The 12,953-nt window shown below is 47.0% G+C and overlaps 1 protein-coding gene across 2 annotated transcripts in view; it reads left to right on the top strand.

Moving 5' to 3' along the window:
- Positions 1–12,953, top strand: part of LRP1 (LDL receptor related protein 1) — a 1,300,039-nt gene that overhangs the window by 768,075 nt on the left and 519,011 nt on the right. For both annotated transcript variants that reach the window (XM_069653565.1, XM_069653566.1), the window contains exons 39-40: positions 37–188; positions 12,560–12,684. In XM_069653565.1, the coding sequence (XP_069509666.1) occupies positions 37–188; positions 12,560–12,684 (277 nt within the window). The remainder of the gene's footprint in view (positions 1–36; positions 189–12,559; positions 12,685–12,953) is intronic.

The raw sequence follows: 12,953 nt of genomic DNA on the forward strand, positions 1-12,953 counted from the left end.
AATATTTGCAATTTTCTTTGTCTTCTGCCCTGGCAGGAAGGGAAGCTGTACTGGTGTGACGCAAGGACAGATATGATTGAGCGCATAGACCTGGAGACTGGAGAGAACCGTGAGGTGGTGCTGAACAGCAACAATATGGACATGTTCTCAGTGTCTGTCTTTGAGGACTACATATATTGGAGCGACAGGTACAAAGTTGTCCTACTTTGCGAGTGCAGAACTTAGTTTATCAATCGTATGCACATTTCTTGTTAAATCCCCCTCTGTTTGAATTTCTTTTTCCATGCAAATACTTGCATCAGAAATCAAGCATCCAGTAGAATTGAGTGGCTGGTAACGGGATCATCCCTCTTTAATAAACCATACTTGAAGCAGTGTCAAAATGATCATGCATGCCATGGCAGGGCTTGCTTAGGTAGCATCCTGTTGCAGGGTTCTTAAATGATATGCCAATTGGAGCAACGCGGAGATGCAATTTAGACTACAATTAACTAGGATATTTGAGGTAACAATCTTTTATCCGATCACGGCCCGGTATGTTGGGGTGCATGTTAACAGCCTAGTCTCATTTGTTTTAAATAAATATGAAGTAATCTCCTTCACGCCTCCTTAATGTGCCTGAGGTTAGTGAATCTCCACAAGGCCACCTTATGATATCTCCTGAGGTGTCCCCTTCTGCTTTGTTTGCTGAGCCTACTGCAACACGACAGTAAGTTGAAAGTCTAAATGTTGACCTAATTGATCAGATGCTTCACAAGTTGAAGCAGCATGAATTGGTTATAGATTCACACATTTTGTATATTTTGCAATAAGTGGTTGGGCCCAGAAATTTAAGATGCAGAGAGTATAGATGTTGAAAAAAAATCTATTTGCAACTTTCTTTTCATTGATATCAATGGGAACCCCCAGCTAAATGCTATGTCTTGAGCCCTAACCTGACTAAGGAGGTAGGTAAAGCCTTTTTGCTTCACTTGCCAGGCTCAACTCATCTATTATTGGGGCACTGTTCATCCTATAAGGTTACCAGTGTAGGAGGATTGTGTCCCCTTTCGTGTGTTCCTGTATTGCTTTAAATGTAGCCGCAGTGCCTTCCAGTAGAGTGCTCCAAAGGTACTTTGTAAACCTGTTTTTCTTTGTTTTTTCTAACATCCTTTTGACCTTTTTGCTGTGCCTTGGACAGGCTGGTTGGAGTGAACTGAGATTTATTTTTTGTACCCTATATTGCCATTTTGACTATTATATATTCAAAATGGCTGTTTGATGTGGTTGGGGACCTGTGCTTTGCTCACCTTGCTTTTTGGCAGTTTTCCTGACCGCTGGATCAGCATATTGGGGCATGGACTTTGTGGTCCCAGTCTGGTTTCCCAGGTTAGTGCTTTGTGTTTCTGGACTGGTGTCCATGGGATTTGGGGACTGTCTGTTCCCATTATCATTTCGGCCAGGAGGTGTCTGTTGCTGGCCAGATGTGGAGTTATTGACGATGATTGGACAGCCTTACCTGCTTGAATGGTGCAGATCCTTACACTTGGTGGGTTGTATAAAAAAGAGCCCTGGAGCAATTCAAAAGGTTGACCTTTGGAGCCAAAAATCCCAATCCATCTCCTGGTAAAGCTCTGCTGCGCTTCCTGGGAGCAGAGAAGACCCTCATCAGTGCTTTGACCTATCACTGGTGGGCAGACCCGTCCTGTATCCTGCAACAGAAGCCTGCTTTCATAGCATGTTACAAATGTGCCGGTAACCATCCTTTTCTCTGTTCATCTGCTGACTGTGCCGCTTTACTGCACTGGTTGTCAGTCTGAGCTGGAGCTTGACTTTGACGTTGATTTGTGGCTTAAGCTAATCATTGATGTTGCTACTGCGCTCCTGCATGGAGAGGGGCCTTCCTGGAGCCTGACCTGTGCAGACTTATTTACCTACATTTTTTGCCACCTCCATTGAAAAGCATTGGGCCATTAACTTCCATTGGAGCCCTTAGGTTGAAACTATGTTTGGGAGTATAACTGGTGGAGGCCTGTGTGCCGGACTAAAAGTCAATTTGGACTTTTCAGACACTGAATTACATTACATGATCACTAGTCTGTGTGTTTCAAATTTTAGAACACAATTTGCTTTACATGCAAATATTCTGTACTTCTTTCCTGTCCACATCATAATTACAAAGAATATATTTGTAAAGCGATGTTGTGTGTATTGCCTCTGGATTGGCTATTTATAAAATGTGTTGACTGTACTCACACAGGGTTGCCTTGACTGCTCTTAGCCACTCAGTCTCCTAGAGTCAGGAACTCCTTGCAAACCAGATGGGTTGTGTTGAGTTATTTTTTTCATAACCTGCCCTGCTGAGGGGTTCTGAGAATACAACGTAAGTCTTTGATGAAACTCTCTAAAGGCAGAGTGATGGACCAGTCTGGCTTGGTATGAAGGGCAGTTAACAAGAGAAAATCTGTAATGGAAGAGGGAGGGTCCAGACCGGTCAGTATAAACATGTACAATTTATTGAACACCAGTAGTGTGATGAGCAGCATGCTTGTAATTACTGCTGAGTAATTATATGTACATACAGTTTGAGAACAGCAAAACGGGTCACCTATCACTTTAGAAATGCAGTACATGCAGACATGGGCATATACACCAGTAAGGTCATGAGTTGGGCTAAAAGGTTTAGCAGATTCACAGGCCTTAAGCCACTGATACTCGAATACAAGAGAATAAGTCTCTCCCTACGGTTATGGCAGACTTATTGTTGTACCCAAAATGACTTCTACTAATGCCCCCTGCCACTGCAACCCTTTTTTTAGTATATAGCCCTATGGTAGCCCAAAGGTCTCCTAGGATGAGGGGCTTATTAACCACACCATTTTGTCCTTAAGCTGATTATATCGCCCTACATTGGTTTTAGAGAGCAGCTTGGTGGCAGCTGCAATTTAGTTTGATTCAGGAGGGGTGCAAGACAATTTACCACGTTCTCCAGCATGGGGTTTTGCATGGATTCACATGTTCATGAATATTCCCTGTCATTCGGCTGGGAATCCTGAGTAAATTTAAAGCAGTTTAGCTTTAAGGTAAAAACTGCTTGTCTCCTCTATAACCTATCCGTGTAATTTTCATACTGACCCAGCCAATGACACTCTTCCTTCTAAACTTCAACCCTGGTGCCCATCTTCAGATTTTTACAGCCTGTTTCTTGTTTTGGGAGTCCTATTGTTTCGCTCCTCGAAATGTTTAACTAGTTTTGCCTAGTTTTGCAAAGATTCTTCTTCGCTTCATCTACCGTCGCGTTGTGACTACCAGCGGCAGGGACCCGTTGCTGGTGGAGATCCTTGGTCCATCTGCGGAATCTCCCTTCCGTGGCATAACAGGCCCAGGCTTGGGCATTCACCTTGACGTATCGACCATGGTGGACGACATGGCTGTAAGAACTGCGGCCTGAAGAATATCTTCGAGGATAGGCACCTCGTGCATTTACTGTCTTCACCCGACCACGATGCGGACAGATGTCCACTTTTCCAATCCTTCTCCTCGAAGACCAGAAAGGACTGCCATCAGAGGTTGGTAGCGTGGATCAAGTAAGAACGCCACTGATGCGGCCTCCGGGCATAGTTATGCCTCTTCCAGGGCCGGCAGGTCCAAGCAGAATACTGTCTCCAGTAAGAAGAGGTCAAGGTCCTTGGATGATGCTTACTTCGTGAAGATCCAAAAGAAGGCGAAGTCGCATGCTCCATTGCCTTACTCATCAGCCGCTCCCATGGCTGTGGTACCCAGTTCCGAGAGAGGCCGATCGGCATCACCGGCTGAGGCATTGGGCAGTCTACCATTTGATGGGCTGCCCCCACCTGCGAGAAAGTTGCTGACATCCCCGTCCAAGCACAGATTGTTGTCGAATAGCAACTTCTTGAAGAACCATTCCTTGACACAAGCCTCGTCGACTTCATCCACCAAAATTGTCGCCCTGTTAACGACCCTGTTGAGTATATAGTCGTCGACTGCTCTGTAGTCAGCGGCTGCAGCACCAAGGAGTTTGTCCATGACCATCACCTTTACCATGGCTACCATTACCACGCACAGGGTTTCTGTTCCACCTAGACCTCAGTCATCGGTTCCAATGACTGTACTGGCCACGACGCCACTTCCTGCTCTGCAGCCTCCAGTCGTCACAATGTTCCCCAAGCGCTCTGATTACGGAGGGACATGCCTCCAGCTCTAGACCTCCTGCCCAGGCCCACCAAGGCTGCACCACTACTCACACTGGGACCTCTGGGATCCCCCAAAAGGTCTCGAGCAATCTATACCAGCTCGGAGGAAGACCTTCCAGAGGAGTTTTACTCTGATCAGGAAGGGGGCCAAGGGGAGCACAACACCATTCTCCCTTTGCCTTATCAGAGGTCATCGGCCTGCAGGCCTTCTCAGCCATTTACCCCTCCTGCACCTGCTGCACTTGCTCCTGCTCTGAGGAACATGTTTTTGGACATCTTGAACACCTTACACTGGTGGCTCAAATACAGCAGCGACTGGAAACTGCTCTCACTGTTGTGACTCACTTGCCTCCTGTAGGGCTCCAACCTTGCACTCCCCAACGCCACTGGCACCTTCCGTGGCGTCTTCTGCAGAGAACACGAAGGTTTGTGCCTTTACACTCCAAGTTGCAGGACTAAAGTTCCCATGATGCTGGTAACTAGGTCACGTGATGCAGTGACGTTCTTGCATCACAACGCTGCCCAGAAGCCCACTGGTTACTGCATGGATTCGCATTTAAACAGCTAGTGAAAGCCATGCAGTGCTCATTGAATTAGCAGTGAGCTTCATATCCCTGTTTTACTCTGTGCCTTTTGATTGATCTTTCTGACTCGTTTTGCTTCCCGAATTGACCCCTCTTGCCCCTTGCCTGCAGTGTTGACTGGTGTTATGTTTGAACTGATTCCTTGGTGATGTGAAACCCGTTTCTGTTTTTCCTGGATTGTGCTGCTTCCCCTGTTACTGCTGCGACGCTTGGATTTTTTGTGCTTTTTTTTTTTTGCTTGTTTTTTGTTTCCTTTTGTGACACTTTGGAAAACCTTTGATTTTTGTTGATTTGTCTGTTCTACGCCGGACATTGGATTACTCCTCTTGGATCACTCTGGGTGGAATTGCTGAACTTTGGACATTGTGTCTACTCTCTGCCCTACGGGTCAGGTTTGGCTTTGAAGAACACTTACTTCCTGTATCCATTATTCTGCCAGGAGAAGAACTATACCATTGACACTTTGGTAGGAGCTTTCTGTGTCATGTTAGGTTACTAGCATTCTTTATTGAAGAACATGGGTATGAGGGAGCAGGGTGGTGGCGTGTTTGTCAACTGTCATGGTATTGACATTAGTCATGTTTGGTATTTTCCACTACCACTGCTAGTTGCTCCTGCCTTTTCACTTGAGCCCTTAGCCTGTCGGCATGTTACTATTCACTGTGGGCTGTGCTCTCGAGGGAAATGTCTCCCTGTGAAAGGAGACCCCAGTTACTGTACTTTGTTGGCGGGGGTTATCTGCATTTGGACACATCCTTGACACTTGCCCCAGTTCCTGCATTGAGCCCTCCAAGACTTTCTCGGGCTCAGCCACCGCCGCCTCATAAGGCTCTTGTTACCCCTTGGTAAATGCCGGTAGCATTGCCCATGGTGGTGGAGGAAACAGTTCAGACGAACACTGATACCACTGGTATTCACACGGGTGAGTTCGACTACTGCGTTCCTGCGGACCGGGAACCCCCAGATTTCTACACACCTGCCAGGGCCTCCATGCCTGACGAGATTGGTTCATTTCAGTCTCTGATATCTAAGAATGGCAAGCTTTTCAATCTGGTGCCAAAGCAGAGGAAAAAGGAAGACTTCCTTTTTGAACAACGAGAGTTTTCCAAAAAGACCATCCTCTCAGTACCACCGTTGGGCGACATATGGAAGGATGTCTTAGCGGTCATGAAGGCGCCAAGTACCACTCCTGCTAAACATGGGCGGTTGGAGTAGTAGTACCAGGTTCCAGATTCGGCTCCTAGGTGCCTCAAGTCCAAGCCCTCGCCATACGCTGTGGTCCCGCGCGCCGCTAGAAAAAGGTCTTCCAACCCCTCCTTCGTCCATGTGCCTCCAGACCAGGAGGATAGAAAGCTGGATGCGACTGGCAAGCGCATAATCACCACAGCTGCATCAACCATCAAGGCTACCAGCGCTCTAGCCATCCCGTCCAGTTATGGCTGGAAGTTGTGGTATAAGTTGGTGCCCATCTTTGACTCCCTCCCTGACGATAAGAAGGGCAAAGCAAGGGCACTGTTGTAGGAAGGGGAGGTGGCTTCAGACCACACCATCATTCTCAACATCACAGACTCCTGCCTTTGCCAGAAGGGGAATGGCATGGCCCTCCATCACCAGGGTTTGCTCAAGGCCACCAACTTCTACACAGATGTGCAAACCAAAGTTGTCGACATGTCATTAGATGGCGACACTCCATTTGGCAAGGCTGTGGACGAAACTCTTCAGGCCGTAAAGACTGACACGGAGGCGGCGCATTCCCTGCGCACCCTTCAACAAAGGAGGCCATCCTTTTGTTCCTCCAAGGGGAGATCCTCCAGGTCATCAGGAGCCTTAGAATTTGGACACTATTCACTGCCTTTAGAATGCAAAAAGATCCTAGCTAAAGCCAGGGAACCTTATAGATTGGCCTGCTTCAAGCACAAGTAGAAGTGCTTTACTGTGTGGTGCCGTCTGTGGAGGATTTCATCGCTGCACGTGACTGCGTGTTGTGACTTGATGGTCGTGTAGATGATGAAACGTCCGTCCCCAAGTACCGCATGGGCAAATATAGTGATATTACTGCCCGTGCAATCTTTGAGGCCACAGGTGTAGAGTACCGTCAGCCTGGAACGAGGAACGCCGGAAGGACCCCCCTGACCACTGCAAGGTAAGCAACGAGGTTAGGCAAGGAAAGCAATCCCAATGAGAGCAATACAAGGTCACACAAGAAGGCTTACCCAAATGCAGGTGGCAGGGTACCCGGGGTGTGGTATATGGGCAGGGGTCTGCAATAGTCGACGGCAGTAGGCAACAGTTGATGCACAGGATGGCACTCTAGGTGGATGGTTGTAATACCTGATGCAGCAGAAAAAACATGAGCCAGGTACGAAGGCAAGAAGATCCGTATTCAGTCCAGTAAACAATCCGGGGTCAGAAAACCAAGAGGTAACGTCAGTTGCAGGGGATGATCCCAAAACAAATTCAATGGAAAGCCAAGGTCGAAAGTTCCAAGTAAGCCAAGAATTGCAGAAGTACCAAGGGGAGAAGTGGAGAGGTCCGTGGAAGCAGTCCGTGATCGAGATAACCAAAAAAGAAGCGATATCCGTGAAACGCCAAAATGTACTACTGAAAGCAGCTGTGAAGCGTTGATTTTGAGTCTGTTCGTTCCTTTTGAATGGGAAAAGGCGATCACATGATGTGGTCACGTAACACACGTTCCGTGTCCCGTTTTCAGTTCATGGGGATCTCTTCCTGGTTATGTGACGCTTCCTGGTCATGTGACGAGTGCTCCGCGTCTCGCAGCTTCCAACCAGGTCACTTCCTGGTCACGTGGTGATTCACGTGACGAGCCCTCAAGCAGTGCCGGTACCTCGGGCGCATCGTGGAAAGACGCCACGGCATTTGCCAACGAAGAAAAGGAGACCGTACTGGGTGCAGGGCCCTATGAGTGTGCCAGGGGCTGTCGCCTACCCGCCGTCGTCAGGCATGCATAGGTTAGTGGGACAGGGTTGTTTGTTAGCCTGAAGTGTCTGATGTGTCACCACCGGGGACGTGACACTGCGCCACAGCGTTTTCCATACCTGCATTTGCTGACTAAGGCTGGTCTTGCCCACGCCTCATTCAAGGTCCACCTGGCCACCATATCCTTTGCACTCTGACCCCAGGCAAACTCTCCTTGTGGTCACACAGGCTTGTTAAGGAGCTTAAGAGCCCTTCAGAACATTCCCTCCAGTGAAGGCCCCTGCGCCGGCATGGGAGCTCAACGTTTTGCTGTCTAAACTGTTGGGGCCTCCGTTTGAACCACTGCATTGAGCCCCATTGACGTTTTTGTAGTTTGACTGCCTTCCTGATAGCGATCACCTCGGTCAGGCGGGTTGGGAAATACAGGCTCTCTTCTGTAAGCATCCGTATTTGATCTATGCCGCTTAAATAGTTCTGCAAACTCGTCCTTCGTTTATGTCAAAGGTTCCGTCTGACTTTCATCTCAGCGAACCTTTGGCTCTGTCAGTTTTCTTCACAAATCCTTCTTCACCTGCTGAAATGGGCATTGCATTTGCTGAACATTGCATGTCTCCTGAAGGTCTATGTTGCACGCACAAAGGACTTTCGATAGACGTCTCAGCATTTTGCCAATTTTGGACCTGTTAAACATGGGAAAGCTGTCTAAGGCTTCCGTCTCCAGGTGGCTCTCCAGCTGTATCACGCATGGTCATCATCTGGCCAACAGACCGCTTCCAGGCTGGCCGAGAGCACATTCTATCAGAGCCATTGCAGCAACAGCGTTTCTCTCTGGTGTTTCCCTGCATGACATCTGCAGGGCTGCTACATGGTGGCTCTACTCAAACCTTCACATGATTCTACTACGTTGACAGATTCCAGGGAGGACTACCAGGTCGGCCAGGCAGTCCTGCGGCACCTATTAGCTTGAGGTGTCTGTTCCAGGGATAAGTGTATTGCTTCTGTGAGCCTTGCCACCTCCTGTGGTTCTGTATATGTACTGCTGTGTAATTGTATTCATAGCATGTGAATCCATGCAAGACCCCATGCTGGATAAGGAACAGGTTACTTACCTGTAACTATTGTTCTCCAGCATGGGTCTTGCATGAATTCACATGCAAACCCTCCCTCTTTCCCCTCTTTGACTCTTCTTGGTTCATGCTTCCCCTTTACATGCACTCCCAAATCTGAAAATGGCCACCAGGGGTGGAGTTTAGGAGGAAGAGTGTCATTGGTTGGGGCAGTATGACCCAAAGTGACACTGATGGGTATAGAGGAGACTAGCAGTTTTTAGCTTAAAGCTAAACTACTTACAGAGGATTCCCAGCCTGCGGAATATTCATGAGCATGCAAATCCATGCAAGACCCATGCTGGAGAACAAGAGTTTCAGGTAAATAACTTGTTCCATACTAGCCCCAATATAGCGTATTGGTAGCCATGGGGTCCAAGAAACACATCTGCTTTAATTGCATACACCACACTGTACAACCATGATTTTAAAGCCACATTTAAGCATAGGAACGCAAATCATTTTCAGAGGATTAGGGTAGGTACTACTCTGTGACATTGAGTTCCTTGGCATTTGTGCTTGCCCTGCTCATTTGACAACCTTCTCTTCTCCTCCTCTCCCGAATGAGCCCCTACCCACTGCCTCACTGGTGATGTAACAGTGCATTGTGCTTCTTTTTGGGGAACCCCAAGACGTGCCCAAAAGTACCATCTACAGAAGGAATCCCTGTTTTGCTTGCTAGAATATTCACTGGTTGGTGGAAGCCCTTTCCGTGTTTTTACAAAGTTACATGCTGCAATTTTACCTTTTTTGGAAAGTCTTGTTTCCTACAGATGCCATTAAAATGTGCAATTGGTTTTAGAAGTAGATTGGAACTGCTGGGCTTCCCCTTAAGTGCTAAGGAGGAGTATGCTCAGTCTTTTTGCATAGACTTGATTAAAGTTCAGCAGTTACGGGGTTAATCTAGATGGCTCCACAGTTTGGTCAGTCTCTAGGAGACTATAAATTCAATAGCGAAGGGCTAAAGATATAGTGTAATGCTTTCAATCTACTTATTGGTAGGGCTGACACACACACGCTCACACACACACACACACACACGCACACACACCACCCCCCCCTCTCTCTCCCTCTCCCTTTCTCATATTACCACATATATGTACCGTGAAGTGAGTGGGAAGCCTATTCCAGCTCCATAACCACCCAGGACAGGTGTATACAGGAGGCAAGACCTTGTACGTTAATCACATTGTTAAGCATTTCATGGCATTATGCTTTGCATAAAAATCCTTGCAGATACAAACAGGAGGACATGCTGTAGTCTGCACCTATCCAATGGGACAATGGCATAGTTTGTTCACGATTAAAGAGTGATAATGAAAACAGAGCACATCCTGTGGGTTTGCAGAGTCCACAAAAATGATAATGAAAACGGAGCACATCCTGTGGGTTTGCAGAGTCCACAAAAATACCATAAGTGGAGAATCATAAATAGGAACTCAGTCCTCAAGTGACGGAACGCAATTTCAAACAATGGAGATACAACAGATCTGTGCAACACGTGGGAATACATAATTCCTCTTCTAGATATCCAATGACTCACAATTGGGCTCTGAGTGTCATGCACTGTCGATTATGTCACACGAACAGTTCACATGTGCTTCCACCAGTACCATACATAGATACACTCAAGTAGGCTGGAGCATGCACCATACTGTCTTGCTGATGATCTGTATTGCACCAAAAAGAGATTCCCCAAAAACTACTGATCTGTTTGTAGGGATCCATAAAACATCAACCTAGCATCATGGTTCCTGTGGTCACATCATTGTGTCGCCTGCAGCTTCCACAAGTATTATAGAAGTAATGAGAGAAGCTAGTGAGGCTTAAACTAGAGCCAGAGAGGAAAGGGTTTGAAATCTGGTGTTAAGCTTAAGTTTAGTGTATTGCTAAAATGGCAACAGGGCTCTGGGGACACTACCAAGTATAAATGTATAGTAATGGTGGTAAAGCTGCTTAATTGGTAGTTCACTGATGTGCTGAGTGGCCGAGTTTTCATTGTGGCCGTTAGTTTTGCTACGCCTGGCTAGGACAATGCAGGGGTGGTGTTGAGATGCATCTTCAGAACAAACACTGTCAAAGGGTTCAGAGAGGGTACGCTAGTTGATGACCATGATAATTGACACTTCAATCTAGCCAAACTCAATCGTAGCACAGCCTGAGTGGTAAGGCAGTGATGGTGATGGTGATGGTGGGGGTGGTTAAACTCTCAAAATCCAATATATGGTCCAATGGTTTTTATTACCAAGTTCCTTGGGTGGTGGTCTTGAGGTGTTTTATATGGCCAGTTAATGACTAAAGGGGTCTTCTAGGTGGCCTCTCCGTCTCCCCGATACTCCATCCACCCTAGCTCAGCTGCTAGATTGGTAACTACCACTATCTAGCATATCTAGCATAGCCTCACTAACCTGGTGTACAGGTTTGACCCTGCAGCCAAGATGATTGAAACGGTGGATGCCTGTGTGGAAGGGTTAAGTAAGGTTAGAGAACGCAAAGAGGTGCTGATAGCATTTCCATCAAGGGCTTTATCTGAATCTGAGGCAAAAGATTCTACTATAGAAAACTGAGGCACTGGCGTGCTATTGGCCCTCAAAATATTTAAAACATTTGTATTGGGGGTACCGTAAACCATTGATGCATTTTTTCAGCCCAAGAGGATCGTGGTTGGCAACTGCGAGGATAGTGAGGTGTTTGGGAGCAATGCAAGAGTATAATTTTACAGTGGAACATATTCCAGGAAAATGCAATCCTGTATCAGGTTGTTTGCCCAGGTCACTAGGTAAAGGAATTGTAATGGAAGAAGATGCAAGTGAGGAAGGGACCTAACCGTTAGGGTAATAGTTTATAGAAGTTATTTGTGAGGAAAGGAAATCCCAAGGTTATAGTGTCAAATAATGGGGTATAGCTGGTTTTCCAGTAAATGCAAACGTATTTGGGGGAGCATTGTATTGAAAGCCACAGGACTGCACTTCACAATCCGACAGTGAATGGAATAGTAGAACATGTATATTGAATAATTACAGATGCAAATGGCATGGATTGGAAGGTGAAGATTGTGAAATGATGGCGGCATAGCGTGATAAAGCTCATACTACTACGGCTTTGGCGTCATTTGAAAGAATGAGTAAGAATAATTCAATGCAAGGGTATACCCGCATGGGATGGCTGGAGGGGATCATAGGGGGCAAAAAGAGGCAAAACAGACCATAGTGGCTAGAGGTTTGATGTCCAGGAGGGATAGAAGTGTAAGGGAAAAGCAGTGAGAGAGGGGTATATTGGGAGAGTGAAGAAGCCGTTCAGAGTACCAAAAGGTTGTCTGCGATATTATGATCCCATTGGTGTGAGCCAAGTAGGGAAGTGACGCTTCGTGACCAGTGATGGAAAGAAATGGAGTAAAGATCGGGTGCCAGTCATCAGGAATGAGGAAGTTGCCAAAAGTGCCACAGTGGGAGTGAGCAACAATATGAATGGGTATGTAGATGACATACGGTGGAAGAATGGGGTGGGGGGGGGGAAACTGGGATGGCTAGAACAGCTGGCATCCTAGTAAGCATTATTTCAGTCCTGCCCTGTCAGTGATGACAACACTTAAAGAAAAGAAAAATGGTAAAACATATATTGCGTTCCCAGATTCAGCCATCCAGTCACTACCAATGGTGTTATATATACAAACAAATCTGCGCAAACTACTGCCCCAGGTGGTTGATGTAGATGTTCTGCTCTCTTTGCACTGCTGCAGGACTCACGCCAATGGGTCGATCAAGCGAGGCAACAAGGACAATGCAACAGAGTCACTGTCTCTCCGGACTGGCATCGGCGTGCAACTCAAGGACATCAAGGTGTTCAACCGAGATCGGCAAAAGGGTAAGTCTGTCTGACACCACCTGACTGCAGATGTTTCTAGTTTAATTCCAGCCGTTTATGTGCATGGGTCCGGATTGAATGTAGGGAAAACCGTGTCTGCCTTCCAGAATAAGTATGTATGTTTGAGGGTGCTGTGAGGGAGTGGAGCGTATTACAAGGGGGCAGGTGGAAGGGGCTGGCAGGGGGGATATTAAATGAAAAGGGGCATTAAGTGTTGTTTGGCCTGTTCTAGGCCACAGCCTAGCTGTGGTGTGTGTGTGTGTGTGTGT

This window comes from Ambystoma mexicanum, chromosome 3q (genome assembly GCF_040938575.1).
Source record: "Ambystoma mexicanum isolate Mex_15411 chromosome 3q, UKY_AmexF1_1, whole genome shotgun sequence".
Lineage (NCBI taxonomy): Eukaryota > Metazoa > Chordata > Amphibia > Caudata > Ambystomatidae > Ambystoma > Ambystoma mexicanum.